The following is a 24,006-nucleotide window of genomic DNA, read 5'->3' on the forward strand; positions in this document are numbered from 1 at the left end:
ACGCCGGACATATCAAGCCTGGAGAATTTCATGTTATCCACCTGCACATACTCATATAAGTCACAACATAGAACTCTAGATTCAAGTACATGGATCCCATGGACAATTTAGAACCTATTGTACTGATAAAACATATATAGTGCCCTATGCAACTTTCCCTAAACGTCAAGCGTTTGGTACAAATGATTCCAACTGGTTTGTTATGTTTTGACCGGCCATGAGTGTTTCATCTTGATCTCCATTATCATATCAATCTTTTACTCATGTCTCAGACTCCAGAAGTGACAGTGGGTAATGACAGCACCAGATGGCTAAACCTTGGTTGTTGATCTCTAGCTTACGTTGAGTTGCTGGCCGCTGAATTACCGACCTGTGCAGGTGGATAAATGAAGGATTTTGAAGTATTTGAAAGCTGTGCAAGGTATGATCCAATGATCGATGTCGTGAAAGAATATCAATCCAAAGCTACAACCTGAACCCTAGTACAGTGCCTTCTGCTTTTCTTATGGAAAGATGGCTCATAGGACATTTCTTCATGCTTTTCTAGTGTCCACCTCTGTGCCCATGCTGTGGTTAGCCTTATTCATCAGGAGTGCAGCTCAGACCAAGCACAGGATTGTACATAGGGACCACACCTGGACCCAAGTGCAGTAACGGTGTACCCACTTCTGCCAGTCACTGCAAGGACAAACAAAGGACACATTGTCCCTGCAGACTTGGGCGATGGAATCCAAGACAAAACAAGAGAATTACCACAAACAAGGAACTCGACTCATAAATTTTAAAATTTACCTCATTTATCTTAGTTTATCTGATATGGTGTTATCTAATAAATAATTGGAAGAACTTTGTTTCATAACATAAGGTTGCCACAATATCCTTCTTCTCAGTAAGTGATGTATCCAGATAATTGATGCAGTCATCTTAATGGAGGAATAGATCCCGGACCAAAGGTCAGAACAATCACTTTAAAACAACCTTAACAACTCAGCGTATGATGTTTCCTCAAAAACAATTCAATGCATGATGACTTCCAAATTTTTTTTGGTTTTATAAGTTAAGCAGCATTTAGGTCTAGTTGAACCATCATTGTAGCCCCTTGAAGGATTATTAACAGCTAAACCCAACTAAATGGAGTAAAAAATGTTGGCTTTGATAATATATCTGCCTCCGAGATCAAAGGTATCTGGTTTCTTTTATAAAGCACCATGGCCTCCATATCGACAGGTTACATCCATGATGACTGGCAAGAATACTTGCACCAAAGAGTGAATCTACCAAAACTCCGACATGACTCTGCATATAACTCAGCCGGTCTGGTATCGCTGAACATTCTCACAGCGTTGCAGATGCTCACGCACTAGCATTTGATGGTGTCCTCCAATGATTCAAGTGGCTGCCAAGTATTACGCAACATTACTTGTGATATAAGTGTTTCAACAGATACCAGGAAAATTACCCTTCAGATAAAAGGTGGTGCAGAAAAAGCAACCTTAACTGCTAGCAACCAGCAAGCGAGGATGGGCCATCCAGATGCCTCTAGCCAATTTACTGGGTAGAAACAAACTGTGAATGACTTCCATGCCCAATGATTATTCACTGTTAACCATTTCGCTGGGCTGCAACAAGTTGCAAATGACCTCCATGGCAAACTGACGAGCGGTCTTGTTTTTCGGTAGTAAAAGACCAGCCATGGCTTCATGTGCCGCCCTGTCAGCACAAAGCTTCAGATTAAACAGCAAGGATGCCTCCAAGATACCCTCCCACTTCTCTAGCATCTTTCAAGTTTCTGAAAATCCTACAAAGAGGCAGGGGAAAAAATTCACTTACACCAAAACTTATCATAGCTACAGGTCAATGACCGAAAAGTAAATATATGATACTCACTTTCCAGGATTTAAAAGCTGCCAAATGACTCACCCCGAAGATGTTTCCTTCACCAGTTGTAAAATAGAGGCTCCAAAACTTTCTCTAAAGTCTTGAACTTTCAATTTATTCACAAAGCACTTTGCAAGTTTAGTCTGATGAGGTGTCCCGCCAAGCCGGATCTAATTGCACATGTGAAACATGAAATTTAACAACGTCAGATAACTTTTGGAACAATCTTTTTTTCTTTGCTGCATTCTCAAATTTGTCAAATCAATCATTGGATTTTAAGAGTCAACCCCATCTAAACACCAGCTCATTACTGAACTATTAAGTGCAGGTCTCAAGATCATTACTCTGATCTATCAATTAAAATGCTCGAATACAATGGTCATTCAGATTAGACTATACAACATTTTCAATAATGAAAAATGAACTGGTCTTTTTGAATTTGAAAGCCAGCAAAGGCTTCCAACAAATAAAGTCTCAACAAGCAACCTGGATATCCCACCATGTAGTCATGTCCTCCATACAAGAGGAATTCAATGCTTCAGCACAATGTTTACCTGGACAAGTGACATGGAGCGCCTAGCCTAGAAGTATCCCACATGGGAAACTTCTACAACTTTGACACGGACACATTTGTATTTTATATGCGTATGCGTAAATACATAAAATATGCATTGATATATACATGTAATGAATAATAACCCAGATCTATGCTCCTTAAGTTCATAAAATTTGATAAAATGCTTGCTCATTGTTATTTTAGAATTGATAACTTCCATATAGAAGTGCCAAAATTAAACATAATGATGATGACATGATATGATAATATGAAGTGTCAAGGACTGTTATCAGTATCCCAATTGTCCAACATGCCAAAAACCTCAAATTTGGAGTGTCTCAGTTCATATTAGTAGTTGCGTAAATGATTCTTATCCACATGACTCTCTACATCTAGTATTTCTCTGTATGTACAAAGAGTAATTCCCACATGTCACTATAATGAATAAGAACAGTATATTAAATACCTGATTGCTGTTTGGACCATCGCCAACTAGTCCTAGCTCAGCCACATATTGTCCAGCACAACCACTAGGGCAGCCAGCCACCCTTATTACTACCGACTCATCCTGCTTGAGACCCATCTGACCTAATTGTCTCAGATCAAAGACAGCCAGCCAAATATTTTCATTTATTATTAACTTGAGACATAACATTACTATAATACAAATAGAGGAACAATGTAAGTTACCTTATCAAAAACAGCTCAAACCCTTTTGAGAAAAATGTTAGGTATTGCTCCCTCAGCTTCTGTTATTGCTAGCGCACAGAGTGGTAAAGCAGGACATGCCCTGGCAGTTAAGAGGATCTACATACCTAGGTTGCTGTATTTATAAGGCAGATCCAAATGGGGAAAGAAAAAGGCTTATTTTGAAGTGTAACATGCACTTGCATATTGCAAGCTGTAAAAGATAAACCATGTCTTACCAGTAGACCTGCTTGAGCAGGAGCTATGGTGATAGGTCATCTCCATAAACAGTGAATGTCACCTAAGACTATGTTCTGGCTAGGCGTAATGCATGCATACAAGCTATACATTTCAATTATTTTCCTTAAAGTTTTCTTCATTTTCCCTTCAATCTAACCATTGTCAACATGCAATCCACAAAACATTGCACCATACCCTCTAAAAAGGAGTATCAAATAATCAAAATGTATTAAGTGAAAGAAAATTTTGAAGCATGGTCACCTCACAAATGACGATAAACAAATTAAGATCATTGAAAAACACAGTTACAATACAGTTTGCTTGTGCTTGCATGTGTAGACATGATTGAAGGTGCACAAATGTGATGCATTCAAACCTGTTCATGCAATCCAAAGATAGCTCTTGAATTCCCACTCTGGAACTCTCAAAATCAAACTTCATTCCATAATACTGCTCAATGACACTGCAGAACTTGTTGATTCCCAATTGACTAATCAAATACTTCATTCTACTATAATTCTGGTCAACTCTACTCCCATTTTCTCTGTAAAACAACAAGTGATTTTACAGCATATATCTTCTTTTGGCAATAACCAAGTGGCTCAACCAGACAAGGGAAAGTAGTCTCCACCCTGTGCATTCTTCCCATGCCACCTCGTACCTATTACTGAATAAATTTTTGAAGCAGTTCAATGTTATAGAATAGACATGCTCCAAGGTTTAAACAGGGTCTCACACAGAATTGTTCTTACATAAATATAGAAGTCTCGAGGATCTTCATCACCATCAGAAATTACTACAACTCAGATGTCATTAGTGAGAACATTCACTGAGTTGTCTGTAGGCAAAGCTACCGGTCTTGAGCTTTCGAGGCAAGAACTAAATACCATAAATTGGCTCTGGAGAATCTGGAAAATTTGTTCCATGGGATTGTCATTGTGTGCTTTGACTACTTCAGGAGGCACTGCTGACATGATCTTCTCCCCATCTACCCACAAATCATATTATGCACCAGATTGAGGTGTCAGAAGTGCAGTAGTGTTCCCTGCAGTTTCCTGAGCAAAAAACGTAATCCTTTTTCATATATGGTGCTGCAGGAGCTAGCACATTTCTATTCAGGTCTCCAAATGTGCCAAGAGTTGAGCCCATGCTTCTAATAATTGTATGCATCAAAGTTTTGAGGTTCTCTTTCAAGATCCCATGTAACTGAAATGTTTGTCTAGTTATCAAACAAAGAGTGCCAATCTCACTCATCTGCAAGATCATACATAACCATTATTTGAGATTTTCCCACATGGATTCTTTGTTTGAAGCATGAGCTGTTAAGATTTTCCACCATGTTCATCCGTTTTAGTTTGTTAGTAACTTCCATGAAATTTGATCAATTGTGGAGAAGCCACATTTATATTTGGAGCCTCTGTCAGCAGCTCCTCATTTAGAGGATATCTAAGAAAGTTGCTTCGCTCTTTGAACAACTCACCCTTACTTCACTTAACCTTAGATGCTTCTGCTTTTGTAGGTTGGAAAAAAAAAAGAAAAAAAAAGTCAGTTTAATGAACCACCAATTCCATAACGAATTGACTATAGTAAAGAAATAAATAAAATCAAATTATTTCTGACCTTTTGGGCCAGAAATAGACATGCTTAAAAAATGGAAAAGAATTGGATGACATGAATCAGAAATGTCGGAACAAGTCAGGGAGATTGTTTCTTTTTCCTTTATTCAAACTAACAAAACGGGAAAATATTGCCTGATTAAAAAGGCTGAAGAAAACAGCATATGAGGACTGCTTATTGTTATGATCCACCCTATGTAATGTTCGGGTGCATAAGTCATCACTAAGCAGAAGGATGGAATGCTTTCAATTTGCCTTTACTGTCCAACTTTTAAATATTCATATAGTGTTTGGCTCCTCATTTCGACCATTGAGAGGGGGAGACAGGCATGCTAGAAAGCTTACTGGCTACTGGAGAAGGGTAGTCTCGTGGCTTAGGTTGGTGTAGATGCACGGGCATGCCACCGGCATCGGATTAGGTGGAAAGGGGTAATGAAAGGATGATGATGAAAGTAGCGAGGGTCAAGGTGTCTTGACCTTCAAGGACTTTTGCTACCATCACACAGTCCGATCTGAATAAGGAAAAATAGGATATAGCCATGGCTATGATCGGAATACTCTACTGCTACTCCTACTGGAAAATTAGAATCCTACTAGCAAGCTAAAAGCAAAAAATTTAAAGATAAAAACAAAACATAACTTAAAGATAAACTAGTTTTATTGATCAGCCAAAGGATTTCCTTTTTATGGTTACAATATGACACTAATAAGAGACTCCTCTTAATTGGTTAGATAGGTGCAATTACTCATCTTGGATACTTGTCCTTGCTATTATATGCCACATGGCCCATTATTGTCGCATATGATAGGTAGTGCTACCGCTTCTCTCACATCATGTGCTGTGAGAAGATGGGTACCATTACTCACTATGGACATTTGTCCTTGCTACTATGTGCTATGTGGGCCACTATTGCCATGCATAGTAGGTAGTTCTATCACTCCTCTCGTGCATAGGTAGTGGTAACCGCTAGGCAACCACCACCTTTAGACTCTGCTCCACTAAGGCCTTGTCCTAGGCAGATAACTCTTGCTTCTCTGGATCTACACTTCAAATACTCAGTCTGCACCTTTGGTATATTGGCCTGCACTTTCCTTGATGTATCGGCCTGCTCTTCCCTTGATGTATCAGTCTTCAAACCACAGTCATCAGTTTGGATGTGGGGTAAATAATGTCCCCCACATTCTATAGATCGATTGTCAGAAGAGTGATGGGATGTAACTAACACCACATCGATCAATCTCTTAGGAAAGGTGAACTTGAACAACAGGTGTAGACTGTGGATCTGGTAGAGGCAATATTTAAACTTGAGCAGCAGATAGAAGTTGTGGAAGATCTGGTGGAGGAAAGACCCATAGCCGTGTTTGCCCCAGGCATATGGATTTATCATATGTATCAGCCAGAAAAAAACCTTGTAGCATCCATCGACAAGGTTGCACCCCAACCCTTGTAATGAAGATAGCTAGTACTGTAAGGTTGTATCACTGCCCTCCATACGATAAGGGGAGATCGAATCTACCATCAGATGCTTGTGTCGGCGTAGTCCCACCAACCTTACCAATAGCAGCTACCTGTACATAATAGTGGCTGATGGCTCCAAGTGTTCGTCCAACATTTACCAAAATATTAACTCCTACTTCAATCTGGTATTCCCACACATGCTAGTAGGATTTCCGCTTTACCTTAGTCTGTAAATCCTGAGGACTCTACAAGATAGTCTTCGGCCTCCTCCTGACAGGTTGAAATCCCAAAGTCAGATTCCTTAAAGAACTTGTCATTTCCTTTCAAAGATTGACAGGCTGATTTACCTTCTCTAGAGGCATGTTCGACTAAGTTTATTACAATATGCACCATAGCATATTGTAGTGATGACTTTGATCCTCAACAATAGAAACAAGTATTTCAACTTCTTTTGTCATGAACTCTAAGTTGTCCTATTTCACTCTACAAGTGGCCTTCCCATGTAGACACTTGGCATGTGAACACTTCTAATAGGCCATGTCAGCTCTCCTCCAGGTAGGACTTGAGCAGTATGGCGACATCTTATGAAAGATTGGTTGGTGAACTAGTCACTAACGTTAGTAAATCATCCATCCTTTTCTTTATGGTACGATGATAGCTACAGGGCAATGTCCCATCAAGCACGCCAAAGGAACTTGTTTGGCTCCCCTTTTCAACCGTCAGGAGGGGGAGACAGGAGTACCAAAAAGCTTGCTATTTGAGAGAGAAGGGTGACAAGTCTCGTGACTTAGGTTGGGATAGATGCGCGGATATGCCACTGGCATCGAATTAGCTGGAAAGGGGACAAATAAAGGATGATGATCGAGATAGTGTGGGTCCAGGTGCCTTGACCTTTAAGAAATTTCGTTACCGTCACACCAACTATTTGGAAGAAGAAAGGATAGGGTGTACTTGGAGCTACGAACGAAATATTCTACTACTTCTCCTACTGGTAAATTAAAGTCTTACTAGAAAACTAAAAGCAAGAAATTTCAAGATAAAGATAAAAGTAACTTAAAGATAAACTGGTTTCACTGATCTGTAAAAGGATCCCTTTTCCATAGTTATAATCCGATACTTATACGTGGATCCTCTTAACTTGTAAGATGATTGTTATTGCTCATCTTGGACACTTGTCCTTGCTATTATATGCTGCATGACCTATTATTGCTATATATGATAGGTAGTGCTACCCCTCCTCTTACATCATAGATAGCGGGAAGATAGATAGCACTACTCGCTATGGACATTTGTCCTTGTTATTGCATGCTACATGGGCTATTATTGCCATGCATGTTCGGTAATTCTACTACTCTTCCCATGCATAGGTTGCAACAACCCTGGCCAACCACCATCCTTGCCTCTGCTCCACTAAGGACTCGTCCTATGTCGATAACTCTCGCTCCCTTAGGTCTATGCTTTAAATACTCGATCTACACCTTTGGTGTATCAGCTTGCACCTCCCTTGGTGTATCCTTGGTGTATCGGTCTTCAAATCACAATCATCGGTTTGGATGTGTAAATAGATAGTAACCAATTTTTAGGTCATTCATTTGCATGATCATCAGATTTAGCTTTATTTTGGAGGACTGATGACTCTTTTAAGCAATGTCTGCCGAACCGGTACCAGAACTCGTACTGGTCAGCGGGTGAGTTGGTACGGTACTAGTTTATCCATACCGACACACGGTATGCTTCGAAATGCCAGTAAAGCTTTTTAGCTTTGATTTATTGGTAATCAATTTTTTCAACTTTTTTAATAATTTTAAATATAATTTAATATTTTTTGATGTTTTTATGATCTCGGTATAACCTAAATGATGTCTCTTATTGTTTTACAGTAATACAAAGCATAAAATAATTAATAAGATATTGCATGCTACAAGAAGCATCAAAAATATCATAAAATCAACTAGTAAAATAAAAAAATATAAAATAATACAATCAATTATATATATTTAAAGTATAATAGATGTACCAACATCTAAAATATCATCGAGTGGCGATATCTTTCATAAATATCCAAATCATTAGCATAGTCAAAAGTCACATCAGCCCACTCCTCTAACCAAACAGCGTTGCAGTCCTATATGTTCATTCCAAAAGGAATATGCTCTGAATTATAAGCACTTTCAGATCTCTTACTAAAACTCTGGCTCTAAGAGATGTTCTAAGCTCTTGTAGCTTTATATATGTATGGGTCATAAGTTGTCTGTGGTTGCAGACAATAGGATCCAGTATACGACTTAGAACTTGATATGTCTATAAATCCTACTTTACGTACAAGATCATCTGTAGTTGCATCGTGTCATCCTGAATGACCTTGAGGAGCCCATCTTTTGTATGCAATCATAGAATTGTAGGCTCTATCATATCTGCACCGTGGTCCCTATCCTATGTAGCATGCATAAATTGGGACTCACCGATAAATTTAAGACCACAAGCTATCTGATCATAGAATCATCGTCATCGTCATCGTCACGAAAGCAGTATGGATCGGATCTATGTACTTTAACTCCACTTCCTCCTGATATACTTCAGCCTTAACCTCAGATTGTAGAAAATATTTACAAGGTCATTGAGGTGCTTCTATGCAAATGGTTCTTCTATTTGCTATAAATGAGGGTAAAGATGGACCAATTGCGCTCATAGATACTCGAGAAGATCATCTGGAAGAGGATCCAGATAGCTAACCACTTAAGATTTCTCACAAACAAACCAAAATGAATCTACAATTGAGCTGCAAAAATAATTAAAAAAATTACATATAAGATAGTATTATATTAGTAACCATCTAACGTCAGGTAATAGTTATCATTGATATGTAATATACCTGGATTCATACTTTTTTTACTTACGATAGCTGTCGAACTCCAAAGTTGTTAGTGCCCTCTTTAGATGTTTTGATTTGTGAAAAAGAACCATGTTGTAATATGTTAATAATTGAAGAGGCTAGTTAACCTACACATGTCATTTAAGTTAGCTTATCTTTTCTAGACATAGGGCTGCGACTTCTAGATCAGGCTCCATCTTATAAATTATATTATGCAGAGCGGTCAGAAGTTCTTTATCTATATTGATTCTAGGTACAGTGTACAGAAAACTCGGGTTCAGGTAGTAAGCTGCAAATAGAGTTCATAATTATTTTTATAAAATTGTACAAGTACATGAGCAGTTTAATGTTCAATATTTTTGCTTACCTACTAGATGCAAGTCCTTACCCATCTGGTAGTCCCACCGCCGCTCAATAATGTCGATGTATTTCTAGACATGTCTCGGATCTACCTCATTTAATTATTTGTCCTCTCCATCATATATTACAAAAAACCCATTTAGGGGTACCTCTCACTGTCCACGGCCCGAAGCACTTCATAAAATGGCTTGGTAGCCTTCACTATCTTCTCAGTCCGTTGCTAGAATGTCTGTTTCGTCACCAAGTCCTCGACAATGCTCCCCTCAGCGTCAACCCTCGCAAATCTGCTTTTCTACCACTCGGAACTAACAATATATGATGTAAGGCTACTTTCTTCTCAAGAAGGTTATTAAGTGCAATATAGTTTGTAGCAAACTACATACCACGTCATTAATGATAGGATCCATATATGGTTATAAAAATATCTGATGATGGTTTGGGCTATCTCTACTGTCTGCTGCATCCTATGAATTTTTGCAATGTCTAAGTTGATACAATATGCAGTACATAGGATCCAAAAAATATATGGCCACCACTCCATCAAGATCTCTCTGGCGGTTTCATATTGTGGCACATTATTAGTGATAACCTGCACAATATTTTCTCCTACCTGATCAATCACCTCCTTCATCAATCTGAGGATGTACATGGCGTTGTGCACCTGATCGGAAGCACCAATCGACTTATGAAAGAAACTCTTCGTATTACAATATGTCAAAAAGTTGATGTTCCACCTAATAGGATCTGTCTAACTATTACACATCACCGTTAGTTTATATATGGGCTACTTACTCTTGTATGAAGCAATCCACTTCTCTAGCTCTTCCTTATTGTTGTCAAAAAGCTCACCATAGATGTCCTTCGGTCTTGAAGAATCTACACGTACACCGGCAATCTGTATGGAGAAAATGACAGACCTATAGTACATATTATTTGCGCATTTACTGGAATGTGGTTGAAGTAGAATCAAAATCCAATAGCTCGTCACATATCCTTCTTTTTATCCTTTTTTAGCATTGTGTCTACCCTCTGTTGCTTCGAATCCTTGTTGGAAAAGGCATGTAGATCTAAATTATGGATGTTGGCTCCTAGTGTAATCTCTTTGGAGGATTTCTTTCTGCTACCAAAAGCTCCAAATATAGATGCAATACGGTCACGGCCTCTACTAACGCATCCCTAATTGAGGAGGTTCTAAACTCTCGATCTGCCCTGCTAGTCGCCGAATCGAAGCTTGACTCGTAATGTGAGGGTCCAAATCGAGCTTCATGCCTTGCCTCCTTATTATGCTTCCACTGATCATCCATGCTCGTCTAATAGTAGCCTGGATCTGTGCCTCCTCGTCATCTGGAGCGAACGACTCATCTGACTTCTTAGATTGATAGAAAGGTGATTGATAGAAAGGTGGCTCTGTCGTTCAACAGTCCACCTCTACTTTCTTCTTGGCAAGCCTTTTCTTCGTTGCTCTGAAATCAGCGAAGTACTTCTTCATCAACTATCGGATCTCCAATGGGCATTTCCAACATATAGATACATCGAGATAACACCAGCGGTGTGCTGCTTCAACCTATTACCCATCCTTCTTTGAACTCTATATTGCACCAGTTGCACTTTTAGTGGTGCCGATCTGAGAGTATTCGTCTATGATCTCAACTAAAGTCACGCTATATTTTTTTTTTTTGAAGGTTCCATTCCTGCAGATTTATCAAGTACGTGAGTTTATCAATTATTTAAAAATAGCAAAATTCTGTTATGATTAAAAAAATATTTTTTTCTTCAAAAAATATATCTGACTTATATAATACATAGTACTATTTTTTTATATTTTTTATTTATTTATATATTCTTAATAAATTTTAAATTTTAAAAAATGTTTAAAAACCATAAATTCAGAAAAATATATTTTTTGCTTCGAAACTTTTGAAATATGTAATATGGACTATGATTTTTTAAATTTTTTGGTATTAATTATATATTTTTAATTATTTTAAATTAAAACATAATTTTTAAATATAAATATTTTAAAAAATTAATTTGAGCTTAGATCCATGTAGAACTTTACCATAAGGATCTGAATCCTTGGGGTAGAGAGAGGTGTACTCTTCAAACTTTCGAGGAGGACTCTTGCACCGTCGCGGGCCCCTCTCGCATCGAGGTGAGATACTCCTCGGCTCTCTTCCCTCCTTGCATCCCTCCTTCCTCCTCGAGAGGGTCTCCCGCCAGCAGACTCGCGATGGAAGGCCATGGCTTCCTCCATTTGGCATATTTGCCGGCTCGCGCCAGCATTTCGATGAAGTCGACGGAAAAGCGCTTTTTCAAAAAAAAAGAGAAAGCTCGATGGCCGCAGGCCATTCTTTATTGCTGACATCGCGATCGATTGATCTAGGTCGCGGACCTCCAGGGTCGCCGCATTGAAGCAATTAACATAGTCTCTGAGGGACTCTTTCTTCTTCTACTTGATGTCGAGCAGCGCATTCGAGCTACGGCGTCGTCTTCGACTGGAGACGAAGTGGGTCATGAAGAGGCGGGTGAGCTGCTCGAAGGAGTGAACGGAATAGGGCCAAAGCCTAGAGAACCAAAACTGGGCCGACTTGCGAAGGGTTGTAGGGAATGCCTATAAAGCACAGCGTCGGTGGCTCCGTGTAACATCATGAGAGCCTTGAAACTCTTAAGGTAGTCTAGGGGATCTGAGGTGCCGTTGTTCAACTCTACCTTCGGCATTCTGATCCGAGATAGAATCGGTTCCTCCATGATCCGCCTGGTGAAGGGGGGGCTCTGAGGAGAAGCTGAAGTCCAGGTTCGCCCTCGGAGCCTGTCCCTTGAGGGCCTGAATCTGCCGGCCTATTTCCTCGATTCTCCGATCGTGGTCAGTATTCCACCAGGACGGAGGCTCCATGTGGCGAGGAGGCGATAGGGTTGGAGCGCAATCCTTGCTGAAAAGGAGGCTTGGAGCACGTTGTTTTTCCCTCCAAACAGGACTGCTCCACTGGGAGCGCCGATCCTAGGGGGACCACTCCGAGACCCGATCTCGAAAGTGGTGGCTCACCAAATGTTTGTTGTGCGGTAGTGACTGAGTGGTGGTTGGGCTGGCCAAATTCCGATCAGACCATCTCCAGTTGCACCACTGTCTATTGTAGGCCTTGGACCGCCGCGGTTAGCACCTGCACCTGTTGAGTGAGCAAGTTGAACTGCTCATTGTCTATAAGCACAGCGGGTTGCTCCAGCGGAGCATGGTCCGAGCTCTGCAACAACCTCCGGAAGGTCGGAGCGTAGCCTTGCGAAGCACACGATGCGTCGCGGGCTCCTGGTGACTTCATGCTGGTTGTCTCTCTCTTCAATGGATGTCGATGCTGTTGGGGGCTGGGGTCCTCCTTCTAGCGACAATCTATCGTCGCCGAATCTGGGCTGAGGTCAGAGCGAAGCTCGGACGACCCTAAGGTCGGCTGGAGATGAGCTGAGCAGGCTGGCCGAGGTGCCAGAGGTGGATCTCCTCCGGGTGTGGTCCGTAAAAAGTCCGCTTGTCAGAGAGTTTCCAACGAGAGACCCTCCGATGCGTAAGTCAGAATAACAAGATAACAACATAGAAGAAAGAGAATTTCAGTAGAGTGTGATTTTTGTGAGTAATATTGCATACACCAGAGGTCCTCAGGGCTGCCCCCTTATATAGGGGTGCCCACTTTGTCGTTACCTAGCCCGACGTAGCGTGCAATGATGACCAGTTAACACCCGATAGTACGGCCGCAGCGTAGAAGCCAGTCCGCATGGGTGGCAGGTAGCGCTAGTGGGGTGCATGCCATGGTGCTGCCACGATGCGAGCTGCCAAGCTGTCGGTTGTTGGGACTGTTAGTCCTTGTCGACACGTGCTGATTATTCTTTTTGGCTGATGGTTCCTTGGCTAATTGGCTCCTCGGCCGGGGCCAAGGTAGCTGATTTCGGTTGGTTGGCTGCTCGGTTGGAGCCAAGGTTGATCTCCTTAGTTTATATCCAAGGTCAAAGGGATAGGTCTGGTCCGAGATCGAGGTGTCCAATATTTTTTCCAACACAAGATACATTTATATTTTTTCCTTCTTGTTTTTCCAACTCTATTCATTTCATTTTCATCAAATGAATGGATGAGCTTCGCCCATCCTTCTCTCTCAGAAAAAATGATGAATGCTTCTCAGGTATACTGCGCTTACAATATGACTTCAATAGTGTCACGCTCCGAACCCAGCATCCAGGTCCGGTACGCGACCGGCCGCATGAGCCCTAGAGCAGTGCCCTAAAGATCATGCAAGGCCTATGATTAACAAAAATTCCAACAAATCCACAAGAAATTGATAATTCAAATAGACAAATCCGACATGTCCAAATAAACAAATTAGATCAATTACAAGATCTTCAAATGTTCATCAACATCAAAGAAGGATAAACAAACTAACTAACTAATGACTCTGGTACTTGCACTCTGCGCCCATCCCATCCAAATCTATGCATCCTGCAACTCTGGTAAAGAAAAAAAAGAAGAAGAGGGGGTGAGCTTTACAGCCTAGTAAGAATCCCTACACATCCATACCAACAGAATAATAATATTAATTTGGAAACCACGACAAACTAATGTACATATCATAAAATCATATACCGGCTATCGAAAGCTCGAATAATCAGTATGAATATGCAAGTCAAATGTCAATAAAAGTCCAGCCACTCAAGTGTGATACGTCATACGATATCTCAAAATCTTCAATTAATGTTTTCAATGCTTTTTCTTTCCATTTTCTATTAACTTGATCCGGATCAATTATCTTTCCGACTTTGGGCTACATCCCGGTCACGTTTCCGGCCCGTGACGGGGCAATCGATAGTATCACATTTCCGGCCTGTGATGGGGCAATCGATAGTGTCACATTTCCAGCCTGTGATGGAAAAATCGATAGTATCACATTTCCAGACTGTGACGGGGCAATCGATAATATCACCTTTCTAGCCTGTGATGGGGCAATCAATAATAACGAAATAAGCCCAAAGTCCCTGTTCATTTAATCAATTCACACACACACATCAATTCCCTTTTCCATCTTATATTCGGCCTAGACTAACCAAGGTCACGTTTCCGACCCGTGACAGAACAATCAATATAACATGGTTAGTCTATCCACCATATCCATTAGTCTAATTATGTAAATATAAATTATGCTCAGGATTATATCCATCATACTATCAATTACAAACAAATATAACCAAAACATGATTTAATACCGTCATATCATAGGAACCATATTTATAAATCCAATTATGCAGGTGTAGGTTATGCGCATACATGCATCCACCATAGAACCAATTATAAGCCAACACGATCAAAATATAATTTAATATAAAACTATTTTTGCTTTGTCTGGATCATAGCATATCAAACATATATGGTGTAAAAATATTTATATCATGCAGGATTGGCGTACAAGGATTCTTACTTTTGTTAACTCAGACAGACTAATCACCCGCCCTTACGGCGATCTATAAATCCGGATATGCAGAACCCTGCTCAGCGTCCTTTCGTCCAACAGATTGTTCCCCTACAGAATCAAGTCATCATTAAAAATTATCCAAAATATCTGACAACCCAAAAATCTTTATGGATCCTCTAAGGGTCCACCAGTATCTATCACCCCAGGACTAACCAACAATCCATGATCTCCCTAAATTAAACTAGGGAGAAATCATAGCAATAAGAGAGAGCAACTAGAGAGGGAGAAGAACAAAGAAGAGGGAAGTGGATGGTTCTCTCTCTCTCCCCCTCTCTTCCTTCCTCCCGATTGGCAGAGAAACTTGATGGCGGCGGCCCATGGTCGACACTGCCCCATGACTGGCGGTGCCGGCGGTGCGCCGCGACCGGCGACGGCCGGCCGGAATGGAAGAGAAAAGCAAACCGAAACAGGAAAACACGGTTCACATCGATCCGGCGGCTTGCCGGCCGGATTCCCAAGAAAAATAGTGGCCTCAAAACAAGGAGGAGGAGGACCTTACCTCGCCTCCGGCGAACTCCTCCAGCCGGCCCGACGGCGAACAACCCAAGCTTCTCATGGATCTCTCTCTCTCTCTCTCTTTTTGAAAGAGCTCTCGATTGATGCCCTAGAAAGAGGGGAAAGGGATCTTTTATAGAAGAGAATTGGTTCAATTTTGGTAAGATTTGATCCCCCTTTTTTCTCTCTTTTTTTTTTCTTTCCAGTGGATTTGGGGGAGTTCAGTGAAGGAGGAGAGGAAGACTCCCGTGGCTAAACAGCCGGGGCCCTTAGGCTGGCCCGGGCGCAGTGGCCTAGGGGTCGGCCCCAGCCCAAATAATAAAAAAAAAAGATGGGTTCTTACATTCTCCTCCCCTAAAAAACAAAATTTCGTCCTCGAAATTACCATACTTAAGTTTCAGACTTTGAGAGGTTGCAACCGTCACATAATCCTTGAACTCCTAAACAATCTCCCTCTCAAAATGCAAGCTCACAAGATTTGACATACAAAATCATGACATCACAAAACTTGATCTTTTCAATCTACATAGCAGGTTATTTTGATCTCCTTCAAAAGAAGGCCCACCTCCCAATGTCATAATTCTTTTTCCGAGAATTTAATTACTCTTGATTAATTTTGCATAAAGATCATAATTGGCTTAACAAGGATAGGAGAAGGCTTTATCGTCAAATGGTCTTCATAATCTTTAATCCTCTTTCTTTTCTTAACTTTGCCCATAATTTAATGATCAACCTCTATCCTAGAAAAACCTCAAACCCCTTTCAAATAGCTAGATTGACAATACCGATCTAGGAGTACGAGATTCATGTTAAAACATTTCAGGTCTAAGACCAACCAAGAAATCATCAACCGTTAATGCTAAATTTAAGATGCCCAAGATTCTCCCAAAAGTTCTCAGCAATAGAAGAGCCCACTAGTAAAATTACATAGCTACCTCTCGATCATCCATAGAATCAACAACATTCTTCTCTACTAGAAACTAACTCAAGTGTTCCATCATAATACCTTTTAGATCAAATATTAATGTCCTTCACCAGTTTCAAAATAACTCAAACCACCATACTTCCGCTGCGCACTCTGATTTAATCCCTTAATTACTCTAAAGCCTCTAAATGATTTATGACCGAAGTCTCTACTCAATATAGCATTTATTAGTGGCTTCATCAACAATGACAAAAGATCCCTGCTCAAATCTTAAACCTAGGCTTGAGTTTTAAATCAACACATCAAATAGTCTTCTACAATTATAAGTAAAATCCAGTAGCCCAATCCAAACATGAGAATTCAAATAATTAGAATTCCCCTGTCAATATGCATACTCTATGGCCTCAAAATAATCAAATACATCAATAGGAAATAGACCTATTTGCAATATCCAACATGCCAACACCAAATATAATCCACATACATATTCAACTTCGAAGAACATTCCTTTCAATATTATGAAATCTTCTTAGCTCACTCCAATACTATGGAAGATCTACGTACAAACCCCACTCTAATAATTAGCAGCAAAATCAAAAGTACGATCACATCAAAACCCATATCAAGTCTGAACTTCTAGGTCATTTAAATAATATCTGAACATGGTATAACCGATATACCAATGTTGACCTTCCTACACTAATCTTAGGTCAAACCTCTCTTATCATGATCAAAGACAATTTTATACTTTCTTTCCACACTCATCGAAAACCAAACCCGATGCATACATTTTATCACAATGCCCAGTAATCTTACACCTTAAGCACTGAATGTAATTATCATGTCCCAAGTGATCATAATCTTAAGCTATGATATATTTCTATCACAATCCCTAGTGATCTTAAACATATGCTCGGATTCCAATTTTGTCACTATCCCCAATGACCTTAAACCTCAAACTCTAATGCCACTAAGGCCATAGTCCCTAGTGGTCTTAAAGCTTAGATTACAATATCATTCCTATTACAATCTCAAGTGATTATAAACCAAGGCTCTGATAGTTTTCCTATCATATCCCCACTCACACTCACCTGAACATAAACCCTAGGATATCTTAACCTTAAGCTCTGATACCACTCTGTCACGCCCCGAACCCAGCACCCGGGTCCGGTACGCGACCGGCCGCATGAGCCCTAGAGCAGTGCCCTAAAGATCATGCAAGGCCTATGATTAACAAAAATTCCAATAAATCCACAAGAAATTTATAATTCAAATAGACAAATCCGACATGTCCAAATAAACAAATTAGATCAATTACAAGATCTTCAAATGTTCATCAACATCAAAGAATGATAAACAAACTAACTAATGACTCTGGTACTTGCACTTTGCGCCCATCCCATCCAAATCTATGCATCCTGCAACTCTGGTAAAGAAAAAAAAGAAGAGAGGGTGAGCTTTACAGCCCAGTAAGAATCCCTACACATCCATACCAACACAATAATAATATTAATTTGGAAACCACGACAAACCAATGTACATATCATAAAATCATATACCGGCTATCGAAAGCTCGAATAATCAGTATGAATATGCAAGTCAAATGTCAATAAAAGTCCAGCCACTCAAGTGTGATATGTCATACAATATCTAAAAATCTTCAATTAATGTTTTCAATGCTTTTTTTTTTCATTTTCTATTAACTTGATCCGGATCAATTATCTTTCCGACTTTGGGCTACATCCCGATCGCGTTTCCGGCCCGTGACGGGGTAATCGATAGTATCACATTTCCGGCCTGTGATGGGGCAATCGATAGTGTCACATTTCCAGCCTGTGATGGGGCAATCAATAGTATCACATTTCCAGCCTGTGACGGGGCAATCGATAATATCACATTTCCATCCTGTGATGGGGCAATCAATAATAACGAGATAAGCCCAAAGTCCATGTTCATTTAATCAATTCACACACACACATCAATTCCCTTTTCCATCTTATATCCGGCCTAGACTAACCAAGGTTACGTTTCCGGCCCGTGATAGGGCAATCAATATAACATGGTTAGTCTATCCACCATATCCATTAGTCTAATTATGTAAATATAAATTATGCCCAGGATTGTATCCATCATACTATCAATTACAAACAAATATAACCAAAACACGATTTAATACCGTCATATCATAGGAACCATATTTATAAATCCAATTATGCAGGCGTAGGTTATGCGCATACATGCATCCACCATAGAACCAATCATAAGCCAACACGATCAAAATATAATTTAATATAAAACTATTTTTGCTTTGTCTGGATCATAGCATATCAAACATATATGGTGTAAAAATATTTATATCATGCAGGATTGGCGTACAAGGATTCTTACTTTTGTTAACTCAGATAGACTAATCACCCGCCCTCACGGCGATCTATAAATCCAGATATGCAGAACCCTGCTCAGCGTCCTTTCGTCCTACAGATTGTTCCCCTACAGAATCAAGTCATCATTAAAAATTATCCAAAATATCTGACAACCCAAAAATCTTTATGGATCCTCTAAGGGTCCACCAGTATCTATCACCCCAGGACTAACCAACAGTCCATGATCTTCCTAAATTAAACTAGGGAGAAATCATAGCAATAAGAGAGAGCAACTAGAGAGGGAGAAGAACAAAGAAGAGGGAAGTGGATGGTTCTCTCTCTCTCCCCCTCTCTTCCTTCCTCCCGATTGGCAGAGAAACTTGATGGCGGCGGCCCATGGTCGACACTGCCCCATGACTGGCGGTGCCGGCAGTGCGGGCGGTGCGCCACGACCGGCGACGGCCGGCCGGAATGGAAGAGAAAAGCAAACCGAAACAGGAAAACACGGTTCACATCGATCCGGCGGCTTGCCGGCCGGATTCCCAAGAAAAATAGTGGCCTAAAGACAAGGACGAGGAGGACCTTACCTCGCCTCCGGCGAACTCCTCCGGCCGGTCCGACGGCGAACAACCCAAGCTTCTCACGGATCTCTCTCTCTCTCTCTCTTTTTTTTTTGAAAGAGCTCTCGATTGATGCCCTAGAAAGAGGGGAAAGGGATCTTTTATAGAAGAGAATTGGTTCAATTTTGGTAAGATTTGATCCCCCTTTTTTCTCTGTTTTTTTTTTTTCCTTTCTGGTGGATTTGGGGGAGTTCGGTGAAGGAGGAGAGGAAGACTCCCATGGCTAAACAGCCAGGGCCCTTAGGCTGGCCCGGGCGCAGTGGCCTAGGGGTCGGCCCCAGCCCAAATAAAAAAAAAAAGATGGGTTCTTACAAATAGTGGCCAAACATTGGGAATACTAAATGTCATCCACAGTTCGCACGACAATTCAAGCATGATTTTATGCACCAACAATGATCAAAGGGAAAAGAAAGTGGCAGGGAATCACAACATGCACACTGCCTTGAAGTTTCAACTGAACAATTATAGTGATGGAAGTACAAATTGAAATCTCCACATTGTGGTAAACAAGATTCAGAAATGCTTTGAGGAAAATTTCACAAGTTCTTGATAATCATGCGTGTATTTCCAAAATTATGTAGTAAAGATTACACTTGATAGTAATATTCTATAAATTCAGATGTCATAGTTACATCAATCGTAGATCTCCAATGGATGAATAGATGTTTGGAAGTATGTCTTTGGATCTTTTATGGTGGTCAAGGGAAGTCATAATTGGAGCTCTAATACTATGAAACTTAAGGAACAAGTGCTGAATAGTTGTGAAAGTGCAACAAAAACAACTGACAAGGGCAAAGCACATTCCATATAATTACATTTGTTTTTTGACTTTTTACGTGGTATGTGCATATATAAAACTCGTACTATGCAATATAACAAGCCAATATTTTTAAGGCTCTGATACGTTAAAATCCTGGTTATGGCATCAACAGAAAGGGTTATGGATATCATGCAATTATGAAACTACCAAGACTTGAACAGTTTATCTAGATTGATAAGTAAACTGAGTTTATATCCATGGACCTCCTTCTCAATCAATTAGACTACACGCCTAACCCTTAAACACAACCCAAATAGCATTACTGGATTTATGATTGCTAATTATATCAAAAAGTAAAATACACCTGGAAAAGGTTAATTGCCTTAATCTGAGTCATTTCCCTGCTTTATACCCAATCTAAAGAAGCCTAATCATGAGCAGATCATTAAGTAATCATGAAATGGTATCCACGCAAGGAAGAAAAGTTGCGGTCAAGAATGGCAAGTTATAATACCTTAGAATACATCACTCGTAACAAGGATGTGAAAGGACATTGCAGGAGTTTGATCTGTGAAAAAGCAGAATTGTGGATGAACCACAATTTGGACGAGACTGCAGATCTCATCAGCAAAGCAGATCACCCAATGGAGTACAGGATTGGAAAGTAGGAAATCTAAAAGCAAGGAATGCGGCATTGCTACTCATAAAGGATAGTTTGGACTTTGGACAAATATTGACTGTCAGACTTAGGATAACCTATCCATATCTAATCACAAATTGTTATTACCACTTTTTGTTTCTTTCATGCCTTTCAAAAGGATATTTCTCCAAAGATCCCCTTCCAACCATATTTTCTAGACTTTGTGCAGATCTGTTCAACATCAGTCAAGTGATATATGGGTTTGCACCAGGAAATAGAATTATTTTTAACTAATTGAGAACTTAGAATCAAAAAGGTTTACCTGAATTGAAATCTCAAGCACAGCAAGTCAGTAAAAATTAGAATGTGAACTATCTAATGCATCATAATTTTTCTTTTCCTAACAACATCCAATTTCAAATAGGCTACATATTCGAAGGGTAAATTTATCATATTCATAACCAAAAGGACTGAAAAATGATCAGGCATGTGTGGGCAACTCCACAAAGTTACAATTCTGTTCCAGCAATAATGGAGAAAGATGAACTATCTTAAAGACAGAACCAAGAACAGAAAATAAAAATTAAATTTCTTTTACATTTTAAATGAAACATAACAATCAATCCAACATTTCTTTGACATCACAAGCAAAGTACCCAGCACATAAAGTAAAGAGAGAGTGCTTCATCAGGGGAAAAGGCAACAAGAGAATGAAAAAAAATCCACGGTTCCATCAAGAAGGCAGACAATCTGTCAAAAAAATAAATCCAAGAACCAGGAATCTTAGCGCCAGCACAAAATACTAAGCAGGCATACAAAAGAGAGAAGGAAATAAATCTAACCATGGAAACGGCGCTTATGATGGAAGAAGAGCTCGAAGAGGAGGTGAGGCCACTGGCAAGGCCCCGGGAGATCGTCCGAAAGGAATCGATCCGGCCGACCTCAGTCCATGGAACCCATGTATCTGGACCCTCGGATCCTTCCCAGCTCCAACATCCGCCGCCGCCGCCACCGCCACCGCTACCGCCGCCACCATCGCTACCGCCGCCACCATCGCCACCGCCGCCGACGACGTTGTTCTCTTTCAGGGGAAAGAGAACAGAGGAACCCAAGAAGCAGTTGAGGTCAAGGATCTGAAGCTTCTCAAGCATTGGACGGGACAATTTTTTCCTATGCAATGCTGAGCCAAGCAAAAATTTGCCAAACAGAACTCTCCACAGCTATTGCATCCATCCGTCCCACGAGGCTATTGCTAGTTGGCTTTAATTACTCAAAAAAATCCTGTACTTTTACCCCCTTCTAAATTTAAGCTCATCATTTATTTTCTAAATTAGATATATACTTTATAAATTATTATAATATTGATCTGCTGCCAATCAGCATCCAACTGTACTAGTAACGTGCAAGCATCAAAATGATGCAGATATTTTCTAGAAAAAGACATGAAAATGTATTCAAAAAAAAACGAAAAATATCGAGTTTTTTGTTTTAATTGAAAGAAGGGCGGAAAATAAAAAGAAGCATGGAGAGAGAATTGTCATTAGGATTGCATTTCCTTATGAGATTAGGTGAGGGGCGAGAAGCTAGATTAAGGTTTGCAATGGATGCTCTCGCAAGCTTGGATATGATCAAGGGAACAGCTATCTCAGCAACTTTAATGGTGCCTGGAGATGAAATATTATGCCACTATCAAGTTAAAGTTGGGCTTTATACTTCATGAAGTAAGTGAAACCAAGAGGTTCCTGCGATGCCGATCTTAGGTATGATCAAATTATTAGATGATATTAGGAAAGCTGATAATTGTCAATTGAACTATTATTTTGCAGAATAATAACTGTGGTTTTGTCCAATGGATTAACCTTGATATGTGTGATCGTGGGAAGGAGGTGGCTACCATATTGACGGACTAGGAGGGGCTAAAGGAGTAACTTCAACTAGTGGAGGAGATGAAAGAAATTGCTCGAGAAAGGTGAGAATGCTGGAAGAGAAGACTGTTAAAATGACAACGTCGAAGGAAAAGATGGAGGATGAGCTTAGAAAACTGAAAATTGAGTATGCAAGGTTCCAAGAGGAGAATAAGTACTTAAGGCTCAAGATTTTATGTAGAAAGGAAAAGAAAAGATGTATGTTAGGACCACCGTCCTCTTGTGGATGACAATGCTAGTGATCTAGTGGCTATTGCCGAGGGTGAATTGAAAACAAACTCAACAGATCTTGCCCTAGGTTTTGATGTTTGATGTGAGGCACTAGTTGAGTTATGTATTGTGTGTGCGCGCGTGTGAGAGAGAAAGAGAAATTAAACTTATCAGCTTCTACCACTACCATAAGGTAGCCGAGAATCTCCTAATCAGACAGTCTTGAGAAGTGAACGAGCACACATCTACCATGAATTAGCTCAATGATTTTAGTTGTTCTCAGATTTTGCTCGTTTATGTATGCATTGAATGTCAAATGACCTTTATCATATACTGATGTTAGGCTGTACTGATGTTAGGGTACGGATGCTAATTGTGATGAACGAATATTATTATGTAGTTTTTAAGAAGCTGTGTTCAATTGGTTATTATCTCTTCTTTACAAGTTCGCACCCAAAACCAATTGACATACCTAGTCTGTACTAACTCTAGTCTGATGGCAGCATGCTTTCATGATCCTCCAATGGTTTGAATTGTGCTAATTCCAGGCATCTTTGAATCATAAATTATTCATTCATTAAGGTCAGCATTACGCATATAGAGTTAGTACCCGGTAATTACAAGTGTTAAATGACATTATCGATGAAGAATGTTTGTATCTTTAATAATGTAGTGTATATTATTGTAATTAAAAAGAAGAACTAACAATTATAAGAAAGTATGAAACAATGATGTCATGAAAGGTTGCCTTATTTTGCAGCTGGTTACCCTAGCGTGTGCTTGCACTAACATCACTTGCAACTGGACTTTGCCCTCCTTGCACTTATTGGTCTTTGAGAACTGGCTCCTACACCTTGATCCTTTGGTGGTCTTCCTCTTCTCCTAACTTGCAAGTATGA

At 40.1% G+C, this 24,006-nt stretch overlaps 1 protein-coding gene across 18 annotated transcripts; it reads right to left on the reverse strand.

The window, feature by feature from the left end:
* Nucleotides 1–901: 901 nt before the first annotated feature.
* On the reverse strand, nucleotides 902–23,203 carry LOC103718782 (sulfite reductase 1 [ferredoxin], chloroplastic-like). Of its 18 annotated transcripts, none has more exons than XR_016395915.1 (7): nucleotides 21,815–23,145; nucleotides 15,116–21,722; nucleotides 4,114–14,150; nucleotides 2,901–4,028; nucleotides 1,921–2,048; nucleotides 1,493–1,798; nucleotides 902–1,396 (listed from the first exon to the last, which is right to left on the reverse strand). XR_016395915.1 is itself a non-coding variant. In XM_089924281.1 (6 exons), the coding sequence occupies exons 4-6, from the start codon at nucleotides 3,015–3,017 to the stop codon at nucleotides 1,732–1,734; spliced, it is 312 nt and encodes a 103-aa protein (XP_089780407.1). In that variant the 5' UTR covers nucleotides 3,018–3,022; nucleotides 3,125–4,028; nucleotides 4,114–4,871; nucleotides 21,815–23,102; the 3' UTR covers nucleotides 902–1,731. The 18 variants fall into 18 exon arrangements, 2 of the variants coding, with proteins under 2 accessions (XP_089780407.1, XP_089780406.1); XR_016395908.1 differs by having other exon boundaries at nucleotides 2,901–14,150; nucleotides 15,116–18,015; nucleotides 18,978–21,722; nucleotides 21,815–23,144; XR_016395912.1 differs by having other exon boundaries at nucleotides 2,901–14,150; nucleotides 15,116–18,015; nucleotides 18,978–19,079; nucleotides 21,815–23,143.
* Between the last annotated feature and the right edge of the window lie 803 nt (nucleotides 23,204–24,006).

The sequence above is a fragment of the Phoenix dactylifera genome, chromosome 7 (genome assembly GCF_051530095.1).
Source record: "Phoenix dactylifera cultivar Ajwa chromosome 7, Ajwa_hap1_PhDact_Kaust_v1.1, whole genome shotgun sequence".
NCBI lineage: Eukaryota > Viridiplantae > Streptophyta > Magnoliopsida > Arecales > Arecaceae > Phoenix > Phoenix dactylifera.

What these genes read in the sequence shown, in the direction of transcription:
- LOC103718782 (XM_089924281.1), bottom strand. Translation starts at nt 3,017, where the DNA reads ATGGGTCTCAAGCAGGATGAGTCGGTAGTAATAAGGGTGGCTGGCTGC. An exon ending in ATGGTCCAAACAGCAATCAG is followed by an intron (nt 2,049 to 2,900) that starts GTATTTAATATA and finishes ATGTGCAATTAG; the next exon opens with ATCCGGCTTGGCGGGACACC. An exon ending in GTGAAGGAAACATCTTCGGG is followed by an intron (nt 1,799 to 1,920) that starts GTGAGTCATTTG and finishes GCCTCTTTGTAG; the next exon opens with GATTTTCAGAAACTTGAAAG.